Consider the following 22087-nt stretch of genomic DNA (forward strand, 5'->3'; position numbering starts at 1 on the left):
CACGAAGAGTATGTAAGTGGTCGGCTTTCACGATTACAGAAGCCATTCTTTTTTTGATTAACTAACAACCTGCACGTCCGGCCAGCCAGCAAAACTTTTTCGAATATAGTATGACATTGTGATGAATGTTAGCTCCTCTAGTGGCTACGTACGGGAGCTAACATGAACCCATTATTTACGAGACGTACGAATACTAAAAACACACAGACATCGATGTTTTACGTGCGCTCTATTCGATGTACGCACACGTTTCGCGAGCTGATAACAACCGATATTTATCGACGAATTGCGTCGTATTCGTTACGAATTACTCAGAAGATGCAATTTATTTTCGCAAGGTCCCGCACGGAACCTAGCGAGAAGGAAGGCGATGCGGATGACAAGCTGTAAGCAGTTTTTTGTTTGTTGCTGAAATTAGATTTACCGTCGACACAGTCGCTATCCGTGCGGTCGTGCACTACGAGTGGCTTTAAAGTCGTTGACAAATCTCTTACAGCCGTTGTTGCAGCGGTTGTGGTCATGTTGTGGTTTCGCCGACTCTCATCGGGCGGCCGCGGTGGCGAGATGTTCACGACTTCGCCCGGTATACAGGAGGTTGTGTTCGATCCCGACCATGACGATGCCTCGGTATTTGGAGTTTGCGGTGTTCTCTCCGTGGTCGCGTGGATTGTTTTCTCCGGGTCCTCCGTTTTTTCCAGCCACATTTAGAAACACGCGTTTAGTGTTCTTGGCTGCTATACATTACCAGATGACAACCCAGTTCGTTGAGCTATCATTTGTTGCCATATCGCTTCTAAAAAGGAGCTATACAGCTCAGTGGGCCTTACTTGGTAAAATACAAAGTTTCCTTTATTGTGTCTACACCACGCGGCTGGCGCTGATGGTGGAGGCATGCTTGTAGATATATATTCATGGTGTGCATTAGCGTGTGGTTTGTGTTAGAGGAGTTATTGGTAGTGTTCGAGCAGGTACTGCAGGCTTCTGGTTGGTCGGGGGCTGCGTTTATATCGATTTAGAGGCTGTGCTGTGGCTATGGTTATAGAGATGTTGCTACGGTTACGGTGTCAGCCTTGTAGATGATACTATGACTAGAGATTGGTGGTATGATTGTGGTTTTGTTAAAAGGGGTTATTAATGCGTCTGTGGTATGTATTCGGCTCGAGTTGGCGTTATATTTAGTATAGAGTCTGTGCTATTTGGCGCATGATTAAGGGTTTGTGCGCAATGGCTGTGGTTAGATGTTGGCGCTGTGGTTAGGGTTGGTGGTATGGTTATGATAATCGAGCTGGCGTTGTTAATTTTACAACATTTGCCGTGCCGCGGTCGTTCCGCGGTCAGAGTCGGTGATATTTGGCAGACTCCGTGCTTTGATCGGTGCTACGAGGTGGTTCATGAGGTTACAATTATCGTTGGCAACGCGAGTGATGTATTCCGTTCACCCACGTTTAGTGGTTTCGCTGACTCTCTCATAGTTTCGCCATTTATATCGGTAGGCCGGGGGTGGTGGTGGTGGTGTAAAGCAGAAACGAGGAGGGGGCGGTGGAGGGAGGGGGGAGGAGTTGCGGGGGGGGGGGCAGAGTTCCAGCCACATTCAAGTGCAGTCACGCCACGAAATATGTGGCGGTCCGGCTTGCGGGGATAGAGACATCGGCGCGTCGCTACGGCTCTCGCCCATGCAGGAATGCGAAGTCCCAGCCGCCCTGCGTAGTGAATGTAAAAATAGCTTTCCCGCGGGCCACGCGAAAGAGGGGGGGGGGGCGGGTGGGGAGTGACTCCCCCCCCCCCCCACGATGTTGCTATCGAGTGATGATGAGTGGCAAGGGTGAGACGAGGGCACACGTTCGCGGGCGATGAAGGCGAGAGCGAGCGAGCGTTGATGTGTACAAACTAGTACGAAATACAATAGACGCGGCGGGGGGGGGTGTTGCAACTTTTAACACGGCGTCTTGCCGCTTATGTTTACTACACATGGTTTGTGCTTCATGTGCTATGAAAGAGGGCCATTGCCCCAAGCCTGACCCAATATATATAATAATTATTTTAAGACAAATGCGATGTTATTTGGTTATCTTAAGGTTGCTAAAATATTTTTGTATCGTTGTTATACCGCTAACATCGGTTTTAGGAAAGAACCGGTTACACTTAGCAATATTCAGCAAAATCTTCACGTTGCCACCGCAGTGTGATGGTTAGAACACCGGACTTGCAACCTAGAGATCGCCTGTTCGATTCCATCTCCCGGAGCGGCAGTTGAAACAGTGTGGCAAGATTATTAAATCCCACGACCACCACACCGAAGTCGCTCGGCAGATCGCGAGTGCGGCGGGGTTCAAGTGTGGGCACTCCCCCCCACCCCCCCACCTTCTTCCCCACCAGAGACGCCGGGTGGGCATCATGGAAGAGTGGGACAAGCATCGTGTCGGGTAGGAGGTCCCTTCCTGCCAGCAGCGGCGTGATTGGAGAGAGCTACATTTTGCAGGGCTGCGCCTTGACCTTTCAATTGGAGAGAGAAGGGGAAAATGTACGACGCGGCGACTTATGCTGCCGTGCATCCACATGCCACGCGCTACCGTGTCTTCATATCAACAAAGCGTGACGTCGGTTTGAAGTGCTGTTAGCGAGCACCTATAAAGGCCAGCACGGCACACGAGGGGGTGGGTGGCCAGTGGCACGCCATACCCCCATCGTCTCCCGAATGGCGAGGTTTACGACACATCGCACCAGATACTCATTTGAGGCCGAGTTGACTTAGGGGAAGCCCAGGAGCGGTTCAGATAATCGTCACTGGTGTTGGTCGTGAGCAGGAAACGAACTCGGGTCGCCGAGTTCGTAGCGCAATGCGTTAACCACTGCGCCACCGCTCCACACACGTCATCCATACAAATATCCCCCGTATAGCCTTCAGTCTGTTGGGGCAAGTGCTGTTAGCGAGCACACGCACACACACGGTGACATGTCCAATTCCGAATATGTTTCCCGTTACTACTGCCGATGTAGTTATTTTTTATTATCGCGCATTGTATTTCAAAACTTCTGAAAAAAAACACACCCACAAAGTCCATATATGCAATGAACTTTATTATTAATAATAATAATATCTTCCTATGAAACAGATAATTAACCACATGATAATAATAATAATAAGCATAAATGACGTGAACTCTTCACCGTGATGACGCCTTGGCCAGCGCTCCACGTGGGAGAGAGGGAGAGACGACAGCGCCTACATCAGCGCGACGCGAACGTGTTCCTGGCTGCTATTCGCAACCTCCGTCCGGCAAACCGAGTTGGTCGTGGTTTTTTTGTTGTTGTTGTTGCGTTTAATTTATGCATTTTTGTGTTCGTTTTTTTAATATATATTTTTATATATAAATACACACGAGTAGATTTACACACCCTGTATAGCTCCGTTTGGTGTACACAACTCATATTTGTGGGGTTTTTTTTTGTACAAACCGTCAACATTAACGCTGTCGCAAGATATATAATTATGTACACGGCGAAAACGAAAAACACTTATTATGAAAGAGTCAACGTTTTAAGAACAAGTGGATGTTGTGTGAAACGACCAACCCCCCCCCCCCCCCAACGTTCCGCCTGTAAAATACAACGGACCTTTTATTATTAATAACACTTATTAATAATTGTGTAACTCTATGTATAGAGAATATAAACGACACTTGATAAGAGCTTATTTTAAAATCACGTCGCCGGATAAAGCCATGGAAAAAATAACTCGACTTCCGGAAAGAGAAACGCAAGTCAAAATTAAGCGTCGTTGTGTGTACACGTTGTGTATTTAAAATGACGACTTGCGTGCCTCGCGCGCGCACACAAAGACAAAGATCCCCCGTGTAGTCTTAACAGACTGTAGGGGCAAGTGCTGTTAGCGAGCACCTATGAAGGCCGGCACAGCACGCGAGGGGGTGAGTGGCCAACACCACGCCCGGCCGCCTTTGTCTCCCTAGTGACGATGTTTACACATCGCACCAGGTACTCATTTGAGGCCGAGTCGACCTAGGAGAGGCCCGGTACCGGTTCAGATAATCGTCACTGGTGTTGGTGGCCGTGAGCGGTAATCGAACCTGGGTCGCCAGGTTCGTAGCGCAGCGCGCTAACCGCTACACTACCGCGCGCACACACACACACAGACGCACATGCAAACGTGTACACGTACACAAATACACAGATACCCCCCTCCCTTGCCCCCCCCCCCCGCCCACCACCCTTTAGCGTTAAGACTGTTCAGAGGCAAGTGCCGCTTTGCGAGCACCTATTAAGGCGCGCGCATGACGCGCGGCGCGGTCAGACAGCCACGCCCGACCGCCCTTGCGCGTCTTGCCTTGCCGACGTTTAAACAATGAACTTCGGCCAAGTACTCCAAACTCGGTTACGGCCGAGTCGACCCTAGGGGAGGCCAAACACATAAGTTAGTTCAAAAAAACGAAGTGCCACTTACTTGATGGCTATCCAATGACCGGGACGTTGAATAACACAGGTCGCCGACGATATGGTGGTAACCCACTGCGCTAACCACGACGCCACCAACTCCACGCAACATTCCCCTCCCCCCACTGCAGCTTTAAACGTGCTGCCGAGGCAAGTGCTGTTCGCGAGCACACGATGGGGTGGGTGGGCAGCACCACGCCCGGCCGCCTTTGTCTCCCCAGTGGCGATGTTTACACACCGCACCAGGTACTCATTTTGAGGCTGAGTCGACCTAGGGAAGGCCCAGGACCGATTCAGATACTCGTCACTGGTGCTGTTGTTGACCGTGAGCGGGAATCGAACTCGGTTCGCCAGGTTCGTTGCAAAGCGCGCTAACCGCTACACCACCGCTTCCCATACGGTCATACACGTGCGCGCACACACACACACAACATACACACCCACACACATATAAACAAAGCTTCCGTAAGCTCTGCGTTGAAATGAGGCAAAACGTTTCCGCACTGGATTGTAATGCAGCCAATAAAATAAAAACGTACCCTGTGTTTTCCTTATAGATTACAACAACAACAAAAATCTGTGCATTAAAGTGATGCGGCGTTTTAAATACGCGGCGACACGGACACCGCAGTCGTCTGCAATTGACAAAAGCAACGGCAGCAGCAGCAGCAGTTGCTGTGGTCCCCGTAAGAGAGAGCGAGCGAGCAAGCGAGATCACCTGAAGCTCGCTCACGATCGATGGCCCTGACGCCCCCCCCCCCACCGATTGGTCCAAACGAATAGAACACACACGATGGATGGCAAATACAGCGATCATATCCCACCGTGGCGGAGGCGGTGATGACGACAACGACGACGCCGATACTAAAACACAATCCGAGTTAAGCTGCGACTCTTCGAAAAAGGAAGGCGTAACTTCAAAACGTACGACCAATGTGACACGCTCGTTTTCTTGGGGCTCGCGGCCAGGATACGTGTGCGTGTGTGTATGTGTCACGTGCGTGTAAGTGTCACTCGTGCGTGTGTGTCACACGTGTGCATGTGTCACGCGCGTGTGTGTCGAAGTGTATGCAACTTCGCGAGTGATTTGTTTGTAAACAAAGTCGTGAAAAGATTACGTCTGTGAATCTTTTCTTTTTTAAAGAGCGCCGATTCAGCGATGTGATGACGTCAATTCATACCGGTCAACCCCTTATCAGTGCCGACCTTATTACAGGCCGATTCAGAACTTATTGGTCACCCCGTGCACTGAGAAATCTCAACGTTTATCCTACAAAGTCCCATCACAAGAGAGAAAACACAAACAAAATGGACAAAACATGTTTTTTTTGCCCGTATTGAAACGGCTGTACGCCGTACGGACCTGAAAACTCAATTTCCCTGTACACGAATACGGGGTATATAAGCCGTGTGGGTTGACACGGTATGTCAATGGAACGTCAGCTACTTCAATAATACCAACTTAGATTTTGTACAGAGGCGCTCTTAAAACAATGCATCCCAGAGCACCACACAGGTGAAAGAGAGAGACAGGCGAGGAGTCACGGACAGAGAATGAGTAGAGAGATAAGCGAGGAGAGGACCTGATTAAACAGGTGGGGGGGGGGGGGGGAATCTTAATTCTACTTTAACGAAGCCTCAACATTCATGTTTCTTTACCCTGTACACAAAACCTCGGCGTATTTGTACGTACGAGTGTGTGTGTGTGTATGCAATTGTGTGTCTTTGTTTTTTGTACATGGTTTCAGAAAACACGAGCCAGATATGTACGCGAGTTGCATCTCCCTTTCATATGAAGCAGCAGCAGCAGCGATGAATACTCATGATGATGATGGAGGAGGAGGAGGAGGCGGCTACCACAGCACACCAACTCGTTACTCTACTTCGACTTGCTGCTATCCCGCCGCACAGCTAAAGTCCCTCTGCTCTACACAACAACAACATCAACATCACCAACCAACCAGCAGCAGCAGCAACCATCACGGCCACGGCTCGCTCGCCTCGTCCTCCTCACAAGGGCCTGCTCAAGCCATCGGCCGCGCGGGCCTGGTGGCCACCGCCTTTGCAAGCGGCGGCGGTTGAGGCCGCGCCACCGGCGGGACCGCTCTGGCCCGACGCGGCGTGGGCCGCCACGGAGCCCGGCGCCACCGTCACCGCCATTCCGCTACCGCACGGAGTGTCGGGGCCTCCTCCTCCGCCGCCCGAGGACGAGGAGCCTCCGCCGGCGGTGGCGATGGCCGTGGCGGCGGTGGCCGTGGCCGAGCGGATCTTGGTGTTGGGCAACTTGTGGTCCTTCTTCCACTTCATGCGCCGGTTCTGGAACCAGATCTTGATCTGGCGCTCGCTCAGGCACAGCGAGTGGGCGATCTCGATGCGGCGCCGGCGGGTGAGGTAGCGGTTGAAGTGGAACTCCTTCTCCAGCTCGAGCACCTGCTGGCGGGTGTAGGCCGTGCGCGAGCGCTTGCTTTCCGCGCCGGTGTAGTTGGGGTTGACTGGGGCGGGTGGGTGGGGGAGACAGCGGCAGGAGCACACCACGCAACAGGCAATCGTCGCCAGGTGAGAGGAGCTTCGCACGTCCAAAGCGGCAGCGCTCGTGATTGTAGCGCGAGTGTGCGCGCGCGTGGCTGGCCATCGTACAAAGACTGTCGCCGCGTCCCGCGCTTTCGAACGCGCTTCTGCGGCCGTCTGGAACGCTCTTCCGATACTTGGAAGCCACTGGAGCTATGCACTTTTAAATCATCATCCAGATTGAAAACTCATTTCTTTAAAACAGTTGTTTGTGTTTAGTTTGTTGTCCCTACCCCCGGCACCTCCGATTACCACGGATGAACTTCTTTCGCACCGTACGTAGTCTACATACATACGTATGGGTATACAGTATACAGGGTGTTTCAAAAGGATGGACCCGATTTGAATGTGTAGCAGTTAGCACGCTTCGTTCCGAACCCGACTACCCGAGTTCGATTCTCGCTTACAGTGAACTATTTCCGGGCCCCCCTAGGTCGACTCAGCCTAAAATGAGTATACCTTGTGCGGCGAAGTAAACATCACCACGAGGGAGACAAAGGCGGCCGGGCGTGGTGCTGACCACCAACCCCTCGCGTGCAGTGCCGGCCTTCAGGAGGTGCTACTCGCTAGCACCACTTGCCCCAAAAGGTCTGTTGAGGCTATACGGGGGATCTTTGTCTTTGATACGAACGTCAATACCGGTCTCTTGGAGGTCGCCACAACGATGACGAGGACTCGAATACATCCGGTATAGCCTCGACGCGTTTGGAATATTTGCTCAACTTGATGAAGGAGTGCTTGGTGCCAATGCGTGCGTGAATTGTTTACTTCTCTCGACAGTAGCCACGATTGTCATCCGGTTATTATTTTGGACGAAAACGCCGCAAATGTCGGCGTCACCAACATCCACCGTGTGTCCGATGTAGCAGAGAGGCCAGATGTCCGTCTCGATACAAGGGCCGAAAGGCCATTGGCCTGACGGAATCACACCTTTAGCCACTTCTGGTGAAGTATGGTCAAAACAACTCCCCGCTATACGACATGGCATGCGTGGGGGGAGGCCTTCATCCAGTAGTGGATTCAGAAAACGTCGTCGCGCGTGCATTAGAAGATAGCGAAACGCTTACTTTGTACGTCTCGGGCTACTGCGTGTTCCTCCCAAATTAGCTCACAAATTAAAGAACGGGTTTCCCTTTACGCCTTGAAACGTTGTTTCGGGAAACTATTTGCGAGAGAGACAGACTACACTGGGTACCCGGGTAAACACACACACACACACGCCAACACAAAGACACGCACGGACCCACGCGTCAAGTGCAAAGACAAAGAGCCCCCGTGTAGCCTTAACAGACAATAGGAGCAAGTGCCGTTAGCGAGCGCCTATGAAGGCCGAAACGGCACACGAGGGGGTGGGTGGCCAGCACCACGCCCGACCACCTTTGTCTCCCCAGTGGCGATTTTTACACACCGCACCAGGTACTCGTGAGGCCGAGTCAACCTAGGGGAGGCCCAGGACCGGTTCAGACAATCGTCACTGATGCTGGACGCGAGCGGGAATCGAACTCGGGCCGCCGAATTTCGTAGTGCGCTGCGCTAACCATTGCACCACCGCTCTCCACGTACACAAAAGACACGCACGTACACAGACAACGTGGGCACGCACACGCAATGCAATACATGCACACGCAGAGTACAAGTGGAAAAACGCACACAGCATCTACATGCACAGAGAGAGTGAGTGAGAGAGACATGCACGCGTACACAAGTACTACACACGCAGTGGCGTGTGTAGTACTTGTGTACAGGCAGTGCAACTGCCACGGGACAGAGAGGCCCAGACGCCAGGCGACAAAGAGGGCGCGGACGGGGGGGGGGGTGACATTGGACAAGGGACCCCCGCTTAGATCCCTCGTACCACAGACCTCTCGTCAAGCACGGCTAGTGAACACACACCACACGAGTAGACCGATAGAGGCACACACACATACACAGGCGCATACATCAAAAACAACCATAACAGACTTCCGGGGCAAGTTCTTCTTCGTGAGCGCCTACGAAGGCCGGCGTGGTAAGCCACCACGCCCGGTCGCCTTTGTCTCACCTCGCGTCGATGTTATTTACACATCGTACCAGGTACTCATTTGAGGCCGAGTCGACCTAGGGGAGGCCTAGGATCGGTTCAGATCATCGTCGCTAATGTCGGTCGTGAGCGGCAATCGTACTCGCACTTAAACACACGTACACACCCGAGACGCACACGAAGATACACACACACACACGAGACCACACACTCAAACGCACCATCATTACACTAACGAGCAGAGCGTGATCACAGTTCTCCCATCGTAACTACAGCGCGTTCACACGGCGCAGCTTTACAAATCGGTGGCACGCTGCCGAGCAAAGACGAAGGATGCCCCGTGTAGCCTTTTAAACGGACTGTGTGGGCCAGTGCTGTTAACGAGCACCTATGAAGGTCGGCACGGCACACGAGGGGGTTGGGTGGCCAGCACCACGCCGGGCCGCCTTTGTCTCCCCAGTGGCGATGTTTACAGACGGCGCCAGGTACACATTTGCGGCCGAGTCGACCTAGGGGAGGCCGAGGACCGGTTCAGAGAATCGTCACTGGGGGCGGCGGCCGTGAGTGGGAATCGAACTCGAGTCGCCACGTTTGTAGCGCAGCGCACTAACCGCTACGCCACCGCTCCCCACGAGACGCTGCAAACCACCCTCTCTACCCCCCCCCCTCCTCCGACTTCCCATCCCCCACCGCACTATGCCACAGCAACCTCATGATGTGAACAGCCAAACAAGTAAACTCGAGCAAGCACACACGGGGGGCGGGCAGCAGTGAAACTCCGCGAGATGCAACCAGCTTGGAACTCGGGCCCTGTGTCCCTGTGGTGGTTGGGTGTGTGAGTGTATATTGGTGGGTGTATATTGATGTGTGGGTGGGTGTGTGGGTGGGTTTGTATTGGTGTGTGCGTGTATATATTGGTGGGTGGGTGTGTGGATGAGTGTAAATTGGTGTGGGTGTATATTGGTGTATATTGGTGTGTGGGTGTGTGGGTGACGGAGATGCAGCCCACTCGAACTGAACCGGTTCTTCGCGCGAGAAACACAGACGACTTCTTCTTATTCCAACACAAATCACGAGCAGGAGGAGAGCTATCGGCGGGCAAAGCCCCCAAAACGAGGCCGGGACCACGCTTCGCGGTAACAGTTCAGAAACAAGGAGCGCAGGCGAATATAAGAAGCGTTTCTGCAAGATGCCCCCGCGGGTCGCATTGTTACAAAAGCATCGTCGAGTCACATCTCGCTGCTTAAAGAAATGTTTTAAAAATGCGTTTTTAAATCACGTTGAAGATATCGTGTGCTTGCACGGCACAGAGAGACGCGTGGTGTGCCGAAGCTGTTGTGCACGCTATGTCGAGCCGATACATGGCCGTGAATATTGCAGAGGGAGCGCGGGCTGTCTGTGTGTGTGTTGCGAGTGTTGTGTGTGTGTAATTCGATTGTGTATGCGTGTTGCATTGGTGTGTGTACGAGTGCTGTGTGTGTTGTGAGCGAGTGGTGTGTGTGTGTTGTGAATGAGTGTTGTACATGTGAGTATTGTGTGTATACGAGTGCTGTGTGTTGTGAGTGAGTGGTGTGCGTGTTGCTTGTGTAAGTATTGGTGTGTGTATGGGAGCTGTGTGTGTTGTGAATGAGTGTTGTACATGTGAGTAGTGTATATGAGTGGTGTGTGTGTGTACGAGTGCTGTGTGTGTTGCGAGTGAGTGGTGTGCGTCTTGCCCATGCGTACAGTGAACCGCGGAATGTCTTATCACCATTATCGTTACCATCTCCATCGCATTAATTCTCACTTCACGACGCACGCTGCAGCCACAGTCTAAAAGCGATACATTTATTGTTTACGCATAATTCACCCAAGGGTTGCGGGAAAGATTGAGTGTATATCTTTGTTTATGTGTGTTTAAAAAAAAAATCTATTATTACTACGAGTGGAAATATTTCAACCGCCTCGATGGAATATCCATCGCGCGCACGCACGAAGAGCACAGAGCTAACGCGGCCGCCGATGCTGCGATGAAAACGCGGGACGAGCCGAGTATCCCACGAATGTCACAGCCACTAAACTACCACCCCCCCCTCCCCACCGCCCCGTCTTCATCGGTATCAACAACACTCGCCACGCCGCTCGTAACGCAATAATTAAACAGAACGTGGCGGACAGGGCGCGCTCGCTCGACACAAACACACGCGCGGACTGTGATTTGAGTCGAGCATTGCGTTAATGCGCATTTAATCGCGCTATGGAAATGGCTACATTTGTTTCTGGGCAAAGAAAAGAAAAAAAAACATCCAGCGATATGCGCGCGCGCGCCTGTGTGTGCGTGTTTTTTTTATTGCGTTAATGCTTTTTTTTACGAGAAGCGGTAAAAATAAAATAAAAACTTAAGCGCGCACGTCAAGTCGTTACGCGCACCGAGCTGACGTGTGTTTAACTGGGGCTGTTAAACAGCACGACGGCACATAGACTCCAGCCACCGTGCCCGGCCACCGTGCGTGCGCGTTGCGCCGCCACTGCTGCCACTGGCCGCTATTGTTTGGGGAAAGCGCGCGTGGCCGAGAAGAGCATCTTTTACACACAACACGGCGGCGAGACTTGACAGCAGCCATAGGCGGGAACCACGAAGTGCCCTCCTCGTCAGCACAGTTGCACCACCACCACCACCACGCGTCCAGGGCATCCCCAGTTCAGAGAGAGAGAAAAAAAATGCGAGCCCCGCTCAGGCCCATAAACCACCAGCCGCAATAAATATTATGAAAGGGGCCGCCGCGTCGTCCTTTAAGGCGACATAAATCTCGGTAATGTGCAATTCACGCCAGCGCTCCCCGAGACCAGCGAGTCTACGGGGACCCACTGGCACACCCAGAGAGAGAGAGGGAGCGAGCGAACGAGCGCGGGGGTCGGGACGCAGCCACGCGATAGAAACACACAAAAATAAAACACGCCGGCTCGGAACAAAAGCGGAGCAAGCAGCGTGTGTGGTCCTACTTACGAGTGTTCACGTGCACCTTCTTCATCCACGGGTAGACTACAGGCTGCTGCTGCTGCTGCTGCTTACTGCACGCCAGCCCGTTAGACGCAGCAGCGCCCATCTGCTGGGTGCACGCAGGCGCCGATTCCCCGCACGGATCGTGGTGCAGGGCACCGCGCATCAAGTGTCCCTGCTGCTGCTGCGGCGGCTGCTGTCTTCTTGGGCCCGGGGTCACGGCCTGCGGTGCCGCAGCGGCGGCGACCACCCCGCCACCGCCGCCCAGCTGCAGCGCAGGTTGCGCTGCGCCCAGACCCTCCGGCTCGGGCTCGCCGCAGTGGTAGGGCTGCTCGGGGTAGTCCGCGTGCTGCGGGTACACGGGCTCCGTTGGCTGCCGGTAGCCCGGGTCTCTCGGCTGCCCGTAGTACTCGGGGCTCGGCTCCGGGATGTAGTCTCCCTGCGAGTACTCCTCGCACGGCGGGAACTTGGGGTCGACGTAGTTGGAGTTGATCAAATATGAACTCATGGCCATTAATTTCTTTGCTGGGGTGTTTCGGAGATGCTATATTTTCTGCCGTTGTCGTTTTGCTGTCGCGGGAAGCCCACCTCCAAAAGCGATCGTTGTATATTTTAGCGTCGGCGCATGTGACGCGCTCAGCCAATGGGAGCGCGCGCTCGAAAGCCCGGATAAGGAAACGTGCCGAGATGAATGCAGCAAGCAGCTCCCGGCCACTTGATTCCTTCACTCGGGACTTCGCGTTTTTTGACGTCTCCCCCCCACGCCCCCCGCCCCCCCAAATGATGATGATGGTGGTGGCGGCGGCGATAGCAACAATGATGATGATGATAATAACAGCATCAGCAGCACCGATGACTCGCAATGAATGCTAAACAACTCGTCGATGGAAGTGTGTTGGTGACGACGATGATGATGATGCTGGTGCTGGTGGTAATGATGGTTGGTGGTGATGATGATGATTGTAGCGATGCACGAGTGAACAATTACGAATGTGGAATAATAAGAAGTTCGTGCATGTCACGCCGGTGCGGTGCATCATCGCCATCAGTGCTCGTGCAGGACGGTTTGAATGAGGCGCGTTAATTGTTAATCGCCGCACGAGTGATGTACTTGCATTTTCTTTTTTTTTCAATAGACCTGACTAATAGCCTAATCGGGCGATAATTAAATCACAATGAAGACGTTTAAATTTGCGTTGTTTTTTTTCTTCCACTTAAAGCCGATTTACAATCCTCGCGCATCCACGCGACCATTCTACTCCACGTTGCGTGGCCTCGCACTGTGTGTAGTTTGTGTTGTTGTCAAGTCAAACAGAATAGATTTTCAACGTGTCCGTCGGCGAAGTGGCCTTTGATGGCGGATTATGGGTTCAAGTATGCACAAATATTTGCGAAGCCTCTGCTTGGATGCACTTGGCGAAAAAAAAAAAACCCACACACATAACCTCACCAAACAATAACGCGAAATTAAACCCACAATGCACCATGAAACGAACAACAACAAAAACCCGTCAACAGTGTCAGCAGCTGCAGCCAGGGCAGTAATGGAGGGACCGTGGTGGTGACCGTGGTGAGACTCGTGTTGGATTGTGTTGGAGAGGGCAGAAGGCTTTCGTGTTGGATTGTGTTGGAGAGGGCAGAAGGCTTTCGTGTTGGATTGTGTTGGAGAGGGCAGAAGGCTTTCGTTACAAATGAGCGGGGGCCCCGGCGCACAAAACCAGCCAACCAATGCCGTTCCTTTTGTTCCGTTTGCAGCAATGACTGTGGACTTGATACACAGCAGGAAGCAACAGTGGCAGCAGCAGCAGCAGCAGCTGTAGCTGCTGTAGGAGCAGCAACAGCAGCAGTAGTGAGCAGCAGCAGGAACAGCAGAAGCTGGAACAGCAGCAGCAGGAGCAGCAGTAGGAACAGCAACAGCAGCAGTAGGAGCAGCAGCAGCAACAGCAGCAGCAGTAGGAGCAGCAGCAGCAGGAACAGCAGCAGCAGGAACAGCGGAGCACGAACAGCAGCAGCAGGAACAGCAGCAGCAGGAACAACAGCAGCAGCAGCAGGAACAGCAGCAGCAGCAGCAGGAACAGCAGCAGCAGCAGCAGCAGGAACAGCAGCAGCAGGAACAGCAGCAGCAGGAGCAGCAGCAGGAGCAGCAGCAGCAGGAACAGCAGCAGCAGCAGCAGCAACAGCAGCAGCAGGAACAGCAGCAGCAGGAGCAGCAGCAGGAGCAGCAGCAGCAGGAACAGCAGCAGCAGCAGCAGGAACAGCAGCAGCAGGAGCAGCAGCAGCAGGAACAGCAGCAGCAGGAACAGCAGCAGGAGCAGCAGCAGGAGCAGCAGCAGCAGCAGGAACAGCAGGAGCAGCAGCAGCAGGAGCAGCAGCAGCAGGAACAGCAGGAGCAACAGCAGCAGGAGCAGCAGCAGCAGGAACAGCAGCAGCAGCAGGAACAGCAGCAGCAGCAGCAGGAACAGCAGCAGCAGCAGCAGGAACAGCAGCAGCAGCAGGAACAGCAGCAGCAGCAGGAACAGCAGCAGCAGCAGGAACAGCAGCAGCAGCAGGAACAGCAGCAGCCCGCCCGTCACCTCGTGAGCGCACAGCAAAGGCGGAGCGCCGTAGAGGCTCAAGGGCGGAGCAATTAAATGGAATTCGGAGCTCCCGAGTGAGATAATTATTCAGGGCAGACCCGCGAGAGAAGTCAGCGGGAACAATGAAATGCGACCACCTCTCTCTCAACAGAGTTTGAGATTCTGGCACACACGCGCAGTGCTACACACACACACGTGTGTACCTGGGTGAAGTGTGTCACTCATTGGCACGTGACAAAACCTTGCTAATTGACTGTGTCGTCGGGTGGTGGCGGGTTTAACGACACATTTCCGCGATCTAACCCAAAAAACCCTTTTATTTATGAAGTGTGTATTGACTATTATTCGGGAAAATGTTTTAATCCATCTTACGTTAGCTCCCCCCCCCCCACACGGGTCGATTATTTTTTAAATATTTAGTAGTACGATTCACGTATTAGTCGATTTTATTCGCAAGCTTGGCTCGGCATGTGATCGTATCGCTCTCTCTCTCTTGATGAACAACACATCGAGCCAACCACCGCACGCCCAGTGTCTGCGTGGCACGCGTTCTACATTTCTCCCAGAGATACTCATCGCCGCGGTAAATTGTCGTTGTTGTTGTTGTTTGTAAGCCACATCTGTCTGTTTAATTGGACAAGGGACGCACGGACAAGCGCATGCGGCGCCTATTTAAGCGCCAGCGCATTCCGGGACACGCGTGGATCTCACCACGGCCGGGCACATTCACAAGGTCCACCGCACAGCAGACGGCGCGTCGCCGGTGCTCATTCACGGCACGCACGCGAGAAGCCAGTGGACGGCTGTGCCCATCGCCACTGCCCCCCCGATGACCACCAGCGGCTGACCAACCGCTCGCTGCTTCTAAACATCCAATCGATGGACAGACCCCCCCCCCCCCCCGACTACATTTATCTGGGGGTTCATAACCTCCCAACCCCCATCTCCACAAGCGCCTTCCTTCCCCTCCATTTTCTCTTCCGAGCTCCATTCCTCACCACCCCCCCTCACTCTGCCATCCATCTCCGCCTCCCCCCCCCCTCTCCACAACGGGTTCCTAAAATCGCTTCCTTTGCAATCCTCGTGACGGTGCCCCGACACACACACATATATATAAACTCGCCCAAACACCCGCAGCATCACTGCACTGACCGCGTTACTGGTTCGGGTTCACTACGCATGTGTACGGCTGCAGTATAAGACGATTGTTTTCTTTGTATTGTTTCACCGTTGTTGTTGTTGTTGTTTGCTGTGTATGAGTGTCGTGTTTATGGGACTGCTCGGGTAAGGGCGGCGAAGGCTGTGATTAGCAGCAACATCGCGCGAAACAACCCGAAGTTCGATTCCCGGCCACGGCTAACATCAGTGTTGAGTGAGATCTGAACCGGTCCGGGGCCAGCCCCTTTCACCAACTCGCACTGACCAGCGTGGTGAAGTATGGTCTAACAACCCAACACGATCGTAAGGCTTGGGGGGAGGCAGTGGGTTGGTACATGGCTATATTTTTGTATGATTAATTTTATACTATATATTTACATGTTTTGGAAGGTATTTTGTATATATATGGAAACCAAGACTGCCATTTATCGTTGTTGGTCCCTTTACGCATTATGTATGAAGGATCAACACACAAAAACAAGTTATACCATTCATCAAAGGTAGACTGTTGGGGCGAGCGCTGTTAGCGAACACCTAGAAAGGCCGCCACAGCGCGCGAGGGTGATTATATGGCCTCGGGGCAAATATTGTGAATGTAAAGCGTTTCAGGCTGAGTTTACGTCATTGAGGTTCGGATGGGGTTCATACTATACGCAGTGGCATTGGTGTTGCAGGTTCGGGAATCGAACCGTGCGGTCGACTGCATGCGAATACAAAGATCGCCCTCCCCCCCCACCTCCTCCCATACAGTCGCATACATAGACTGTTGGGCCACGCGTTGTTTGCGAGCACCTATTAATGTCGGCAAGGCACACGGCCAGCTTCACGTAGTCAGAGCGCCGTTGTCCACCCAGTGATGATGTTTACGCGCAGTCACCACAGGTGCTCGTTTAAGGCGGAATCGACCTAGGGAAGGCCCAGAGTCGATTCAGATATACCACTCGACACCGGTGTTCATAACGCGGTGGACTGAGTAATGCGCCAACGATCGCGGACTCACAGGCCCAAGCATATACGTAGTAGAAACACACAGGCGGACACACACACGCTCAAACAGAGACACGAACTCACGCACATACAGACGTACACAGACAGAAGCACACACACACACGGACACACACACACGCGGATACACACACACACGGACACACACACGCGCTCAGACATACAGAGACACAAACTTACGCACATACAGACGTACACAGACAGAAGCACACACACACACGGATACACACACACGCGGATACACACACACGCGGATACACACACACGCGCTCTGACGTACAGAGACACGCACACACGCACACACAGACGTACACAGACAGAAGCACACACACACGGATACACACACACACACGGATACACACACGCGCGCTCAGACATACAATGACACGAACACACGCGCTCAGACATACACAGATGCTCACGCACACACACACGGACAAAGGCAAATATTCCCCTCCCCCACCTATAGCCTGAACAGACTGTTGGGGAAAGTGCTGTTAGCGAGGACATTTGAAGGCTGGCAATGCACAGGAGGGGGTGGGTGGCCAGAACCACGCTCGGCTGCCTTTGTCTCCCTAGTGGCGATGTTTACACACCGCACCAAGTACTCATTTGAGACTGAGTCGACCTAGGCGAGGCCCATGACCGATTCAGAACATCGTCACTGGTCTTGGTCGTGAGCGGGAATCGAACTCTGGTCGCCGGGTCCGTAGCACGGCGCGCTAACCGCCACCCCACCGCTCCCCCGCCCACACACACACACGCGAACGCACAGGCACACACACACACACGCACCATCCCTCAATCAGTCGCTCCTTCCCTGCAGCCTCGGTAAACAAAACCGGCACGAAAATGGGACGAACGTTGCACTTTAACCGCAAGAGACCCTCACCTGCGGGCTCGTTCCCAACGCGCGCCGCACCAGAACGAAACGCGGCCCCACGCGGCTTCGCACGGGGGGGGCGGGGGGGGGGGTGGTCCCCGAACTCCCTGCGTCGTGCCAGCCGGGACAGTCCGTTCGAGCACCGGGTCCACGGTGCTTCCGTCCTCGCCGTCTTGTTTGTTTTGTCCACGCAACTTGGGAGACGTGAATCGCGTTCACTGGATTACGGGGATATTAGAGGGTAGACGACGATGCAAGATTCTCATCAATGGGCGTACGGTGAACTCCAGTGGTAGTGCCTTACGCCGACAATGCCTGCCGAAAGCCAGCCTCTAGCATCCTGACGGAAAACATCGAGTGAAAGCCTGGATGTGGAGAGGGTAAATAACGTGTGTATAATTAATTATCTGGTTCATGTAATAATTGCGCAACCTCTATTCCCTCTCTCCACATGAAAATAATAGAATGCGTTTCAGTCCATCGGCCTATTGGCCATCCACACTCACAGCATTAGTCTCTATCCAGCGCCGTGTGTCGCAGCGAAGCTAACCAACTCTGCACCGGTTCCGAAGGTTTGGGTCTCATCAGCAGTGTCAGGCTTCCTTAGACGAACGCTGTTGATTCATCCGATGTTATTGGCAAGAGCGCTCCTCTTTAAACTACTGGGCCCTATGAGCTAGAAAAAAAATAGTCTGAAAAACGCAATTATGCTCAGCTGTCGAATATTCCATAGGCAAATACACCGAATGAAATTAATGGGTTTTTTTTAAGGATATGCCCTGTGCAAGACTGCAGCAGTGCATGTACATGGCTTAATTTCCCACTCGAGATTTTCCGGGAACGCTGTTACAATCTGGTTAGGAGAGTAGGGATGGATTGTCCGGCGTAAGGCACTAGAACTAGAGCACAATGTACGCCGATCCATATGACATCCTATATCATGAAGATGGATGTAGGTTAGTCTCAGGAGCAGTGTTTTGGAACGCTCGGGCTGAAATGACGCAGGGAGTAGTCCCACGTCTCCCAGTTGAGTGGCGTGTGGGTCAAGTGCTTTGCCAGGTTTTACAAGACGAGGAGTTGGAGAGAAATCGTGGAAATCTTTCGTCTGCCACCAAGCCCTCCACGTGTGTCACCCGTTGAGAGATTAAGATTCTCGGATTATGTTATTATCAGTTTTTAGGATCTTACCTGTATAACAATGAAGTGAAGATGAAATGTATTTTCTTTATTATCATCATAATTATTATTTGTACGTCCGCTTCGGAGAGATACTAATCGTTTGTGCAATTCATAACTTAGTTACCCATCGAGATGTTTGCTTGCGTGTTTGAAGCAAGTGGTTGTTGTTGTTGTATGGGTGATATGTAGCATTGTCACACATTCATGATCAATAACGTGCCAGCTAGAATGGATTAGGAGCAGCACTCGTGTGCTGGCACTGAACGTGTTATAATAACACGAGTACAGTAGAAACAATCCAGTAGTGCATCTACAAAGCTACACACACCGCCCTGTCGAGTTGCTATATCTTAATGCATACAATCTAACGCAAGCTTGTGCTTCTTCTACATATAGATTTACACGCACGCGGATATATGTGCGCACAAGCGGCCCTATACATATTTGGGATATATCGATGTTTCGATGTAGACGTGTGTATTTAAAACTCAATTTTGAAACTAAATCAGCACCAAACCACAGCGGCAGTATCGCGTTGAGAAGCCCCGCGATTGGCCATCGATCGTGATGAGTGGACGAGGAGATGGAGACGATGCCACGGGGAGAGCTGGGGCACGTTGATAATAATAATGATGATGATGAAAACCCGGAAAACAAGAAGCCACGCGTGAATCCACGCGTAACTTTCTTGAAGCGTTTGTTTTGTACAGATATGGTGTACACACAGCATTTATCTATATACATCGATTTCGCGTGCGTGTACTTATACGCAACACAAGCAGATCGTTATAACGATCTAGATATACAGAGATAGATAAATCCCCATCAAAAGACCTGCATCTCGCCATCTTTAAGATGTTGGGAACTAAAATGAAATGCGGGTGATGCGTATAGGAGTGGACATCCCTGCAAATGACCTCCCTGCCAACGTCTCGCAACCCGCGTCCCTGAATCTCAACTTCTCCCCTCTCTCACCCCCTGCGCTGGGCCATACGCGGCCCCCGGCAGCTAAAGAAGAGAGAGCGTCCTTTAGTGTCCTCCATGGCCTCACCACCCCCCCACCACTACCCCACTAGCCCTCTCTCTCTCTCTTTCCTCCGATAATTAATATTGATGGCAGACGGGATGACCCCCCGCTCACCCCGTGTCCTAGCGCGGTCACACGCGGCGCGCCCACCCCCTGCCACTGTCCCTGCCCCTGGCTCGCCCAACACCCTCGGCCCGATAAGGCCGCTTCTGTTGCCCCTCCGGCCCCTATAAACACCGCAGCCATGGCTTTGCTCGGGGTCACGAAGGAGACGCCGGGCATGCCAGGAAGAGGGGTGCGCGCGCGCGCCGCGACGGGACGGGACGGAGTAGAAGCGGCGAGTGGTTGTTTTGTTTAAGGCGGAGATTGTTTTGGAGGAGTTTGTTGTTGTTATATATATAGAGAGAGAGCTGGCTTAATAACACTCGTCCGGCAGTGGGACCCACATCGCTGGCGGAATTGGTCGGCGATGGAGAAGAAAAGGCGCGATGTTGAGATCACACCCCCCCGCCCGTCCGCCGCTACCACCCCCTCCTCCCCGCAAGCACTCCCCGGCCGAGGCAACGTGCAGCAGCGGTGATTCTTAGCGACAAAGAACAATCGCGAGTGAGTTGTCCATTAAAGAATTGTTCAAGGTGCCGCGATCGAACGAAGCGCGCGGATTCCTCGTTGGCGCGACAGGCGACGCGAGGGGGACGGTCGGCGGAGAGGTCAAGACGACGTGACGTCAGAGGCAGGTAAAAGCCCCCCAACCCCCACCCCCCCCATCCCCGAGGGGTCAGTGCGCATTAAATGCCCTCTTTGATTTAAAATGACCAACACGGGAGCCCGTGCCGCCGTTACACCAAGGGTCGTCGCCCCGTACGAGCATCGGCGGGCATTATGGTCGGCGTTGTGGTTCAAAGCGAGCCCGATGGGGGAGGGGGGGCGAAACGCCGAATGTCGGAACCGGTTCTGAGTCGGTATTCTTTGTTTCTTGTATTGAAGCAATGCTGCCGATTAGTTGCACTCACAGAAGGAGGCCACGTGAACGACGAGTTGCGATAAAAAATCTAATGTTTAGTAGGTGGGGAGAGAAATGTGGGGATAATGTGGCGTTTGTTTATTTATCTGGCTGTGAACATTGTCCACAAAGACGCGTGGTGATGATGATGATTTTGTGGTATGCGTTAATTATACTTGACACCGATGTAGAATCAAAGAGGTTGCACCCACTAACTCACCAACTCACCACTCACTAACTCACTCACTAACGCACTCACTCACCCACTCACTCACCAACTCACCCACTCACTAACGCACTCACCCACTCACTCACCAACTCACTCACCAACTCACTAACTCACTAACTCACTCACTAACTCACTCACTAACTCACTCACTAACGCACTCACCCACTCACTCACCAACTCACCCACTCACTAACGCACTCACCCACTCACTCACCAACTCACTCACTAACGCACTCACTCACTAACTCACTAACCCGCTCACTCACTAACTCACTAACCCACTCACTCACTCACTAACTCACTCACTCACTAACTCACTCACTAACTCACTCACCCACTAACTCACTCACTAACGCACCCACTCACTCACTCACTAACCCACTCACTCACTCGAGTCGTTGTTTGCAACAGACCACACACTACTATTTGTCGTTCCGTAATGGGGTCCTCGCGTTAATGGGTTGGTTATATACACACACACCTAATTATATATATATACACACCTAATTATATATATATATACACACACATACGCCTAATTATTAATACAATATTTTCTCTATAGAGAGAGATCGAGTCACAGCTATGCATGAGCAATGTGCGGCGTCTTTATTATTTAGTGCACCGCCTTGCTCGCAACATTTCATGCTTTGCGACGTTTAACGTTAAAACTATGAAACCACCACAGTGGTATCATGTTAAACGTGAGCGTGCCATGTGGACTTATACAACGTTAGGCAAGCAGCTTGACACGATGCCGAATTTCGATGACACGCTTTTTAAATAAATCCAAACACTGAAGCAGCGCTGCGCAAACCCTCTAAACCGTTTGTCTAACGTACGATGGTTGAGCATACATTGGCTGTTTGCAGTTATACAAATAAGTGCATACAAAAAATTCACACGTTCTATCATCATCATCGGCCTCGGTCACATCCACCGCTGGATGAAGGTCTCCACCCTCCGACAAGCCGGTGCCATCCCTCGCGACGCCGCGTGTGGTTCGTGTG

The 22087-nt window shown here is 52.5% G+C and overlaps 1 protein-coding gene across 1 annotated transcript; it reads right to left on the minus strand.

Annotated features, from left to right (window-relative positions):
* Positions 1–4946: 4946 nt before the first annotated feature.
* Positions 4947–13918, minus strand: LOC144720964 (homeobox protein Hox-A4-like). The gene is made up of 2 exons (XM_078598187.1): positions 12024–13918; positions 4947–6941 (listed from the first exon to the last, which is right to left on the minus strand). The coding sequence occupies exons 1-2, from the start codon at positions 12529–12531 to the stop codon at positions 6460–6462; spliced, it is 990 nt and encodes a 329-aa protein (XP_078454313.1). The 5' UTR covers positions 12532–13918; the 3' UTR covers positions 4947–6459.
* Positions 13919–22087: the final 8169 nt, after the last annotated feature.

The sequence above is a fragment of the Lampetra planeri genome, chromosome 10, assembly GCF_965212315.1.
Source record: "Lampetra planeri chromosome 10, kcLamPlan1.2.h2, whole genome shotgun sequence".
Classification (NCBI taxonomy): Eukaryota; Metazoa; Chordata; class Hyperoartia; order Petromyzontiformes; family Petromyzontidae; genus Lampetra; species Lampetra planeri.

Bases quoted from the DNA above. Each gene is read 5' to 3' on its own strand.
- LOC144720964 (XM_078598187.1), bottom strand. From the start codon at position 12,531: ATGGCCATGAGTTCATATTTGATCAACTCCAACTACGTCGACCCCAAG. The intron at 6,942-12,023 runs GTAAGTAGGACC...CACCCGCCCCAG, and splicing joins GAAGGTGCACGTGAACACTC to TCAACCCCAACTACACCGGC.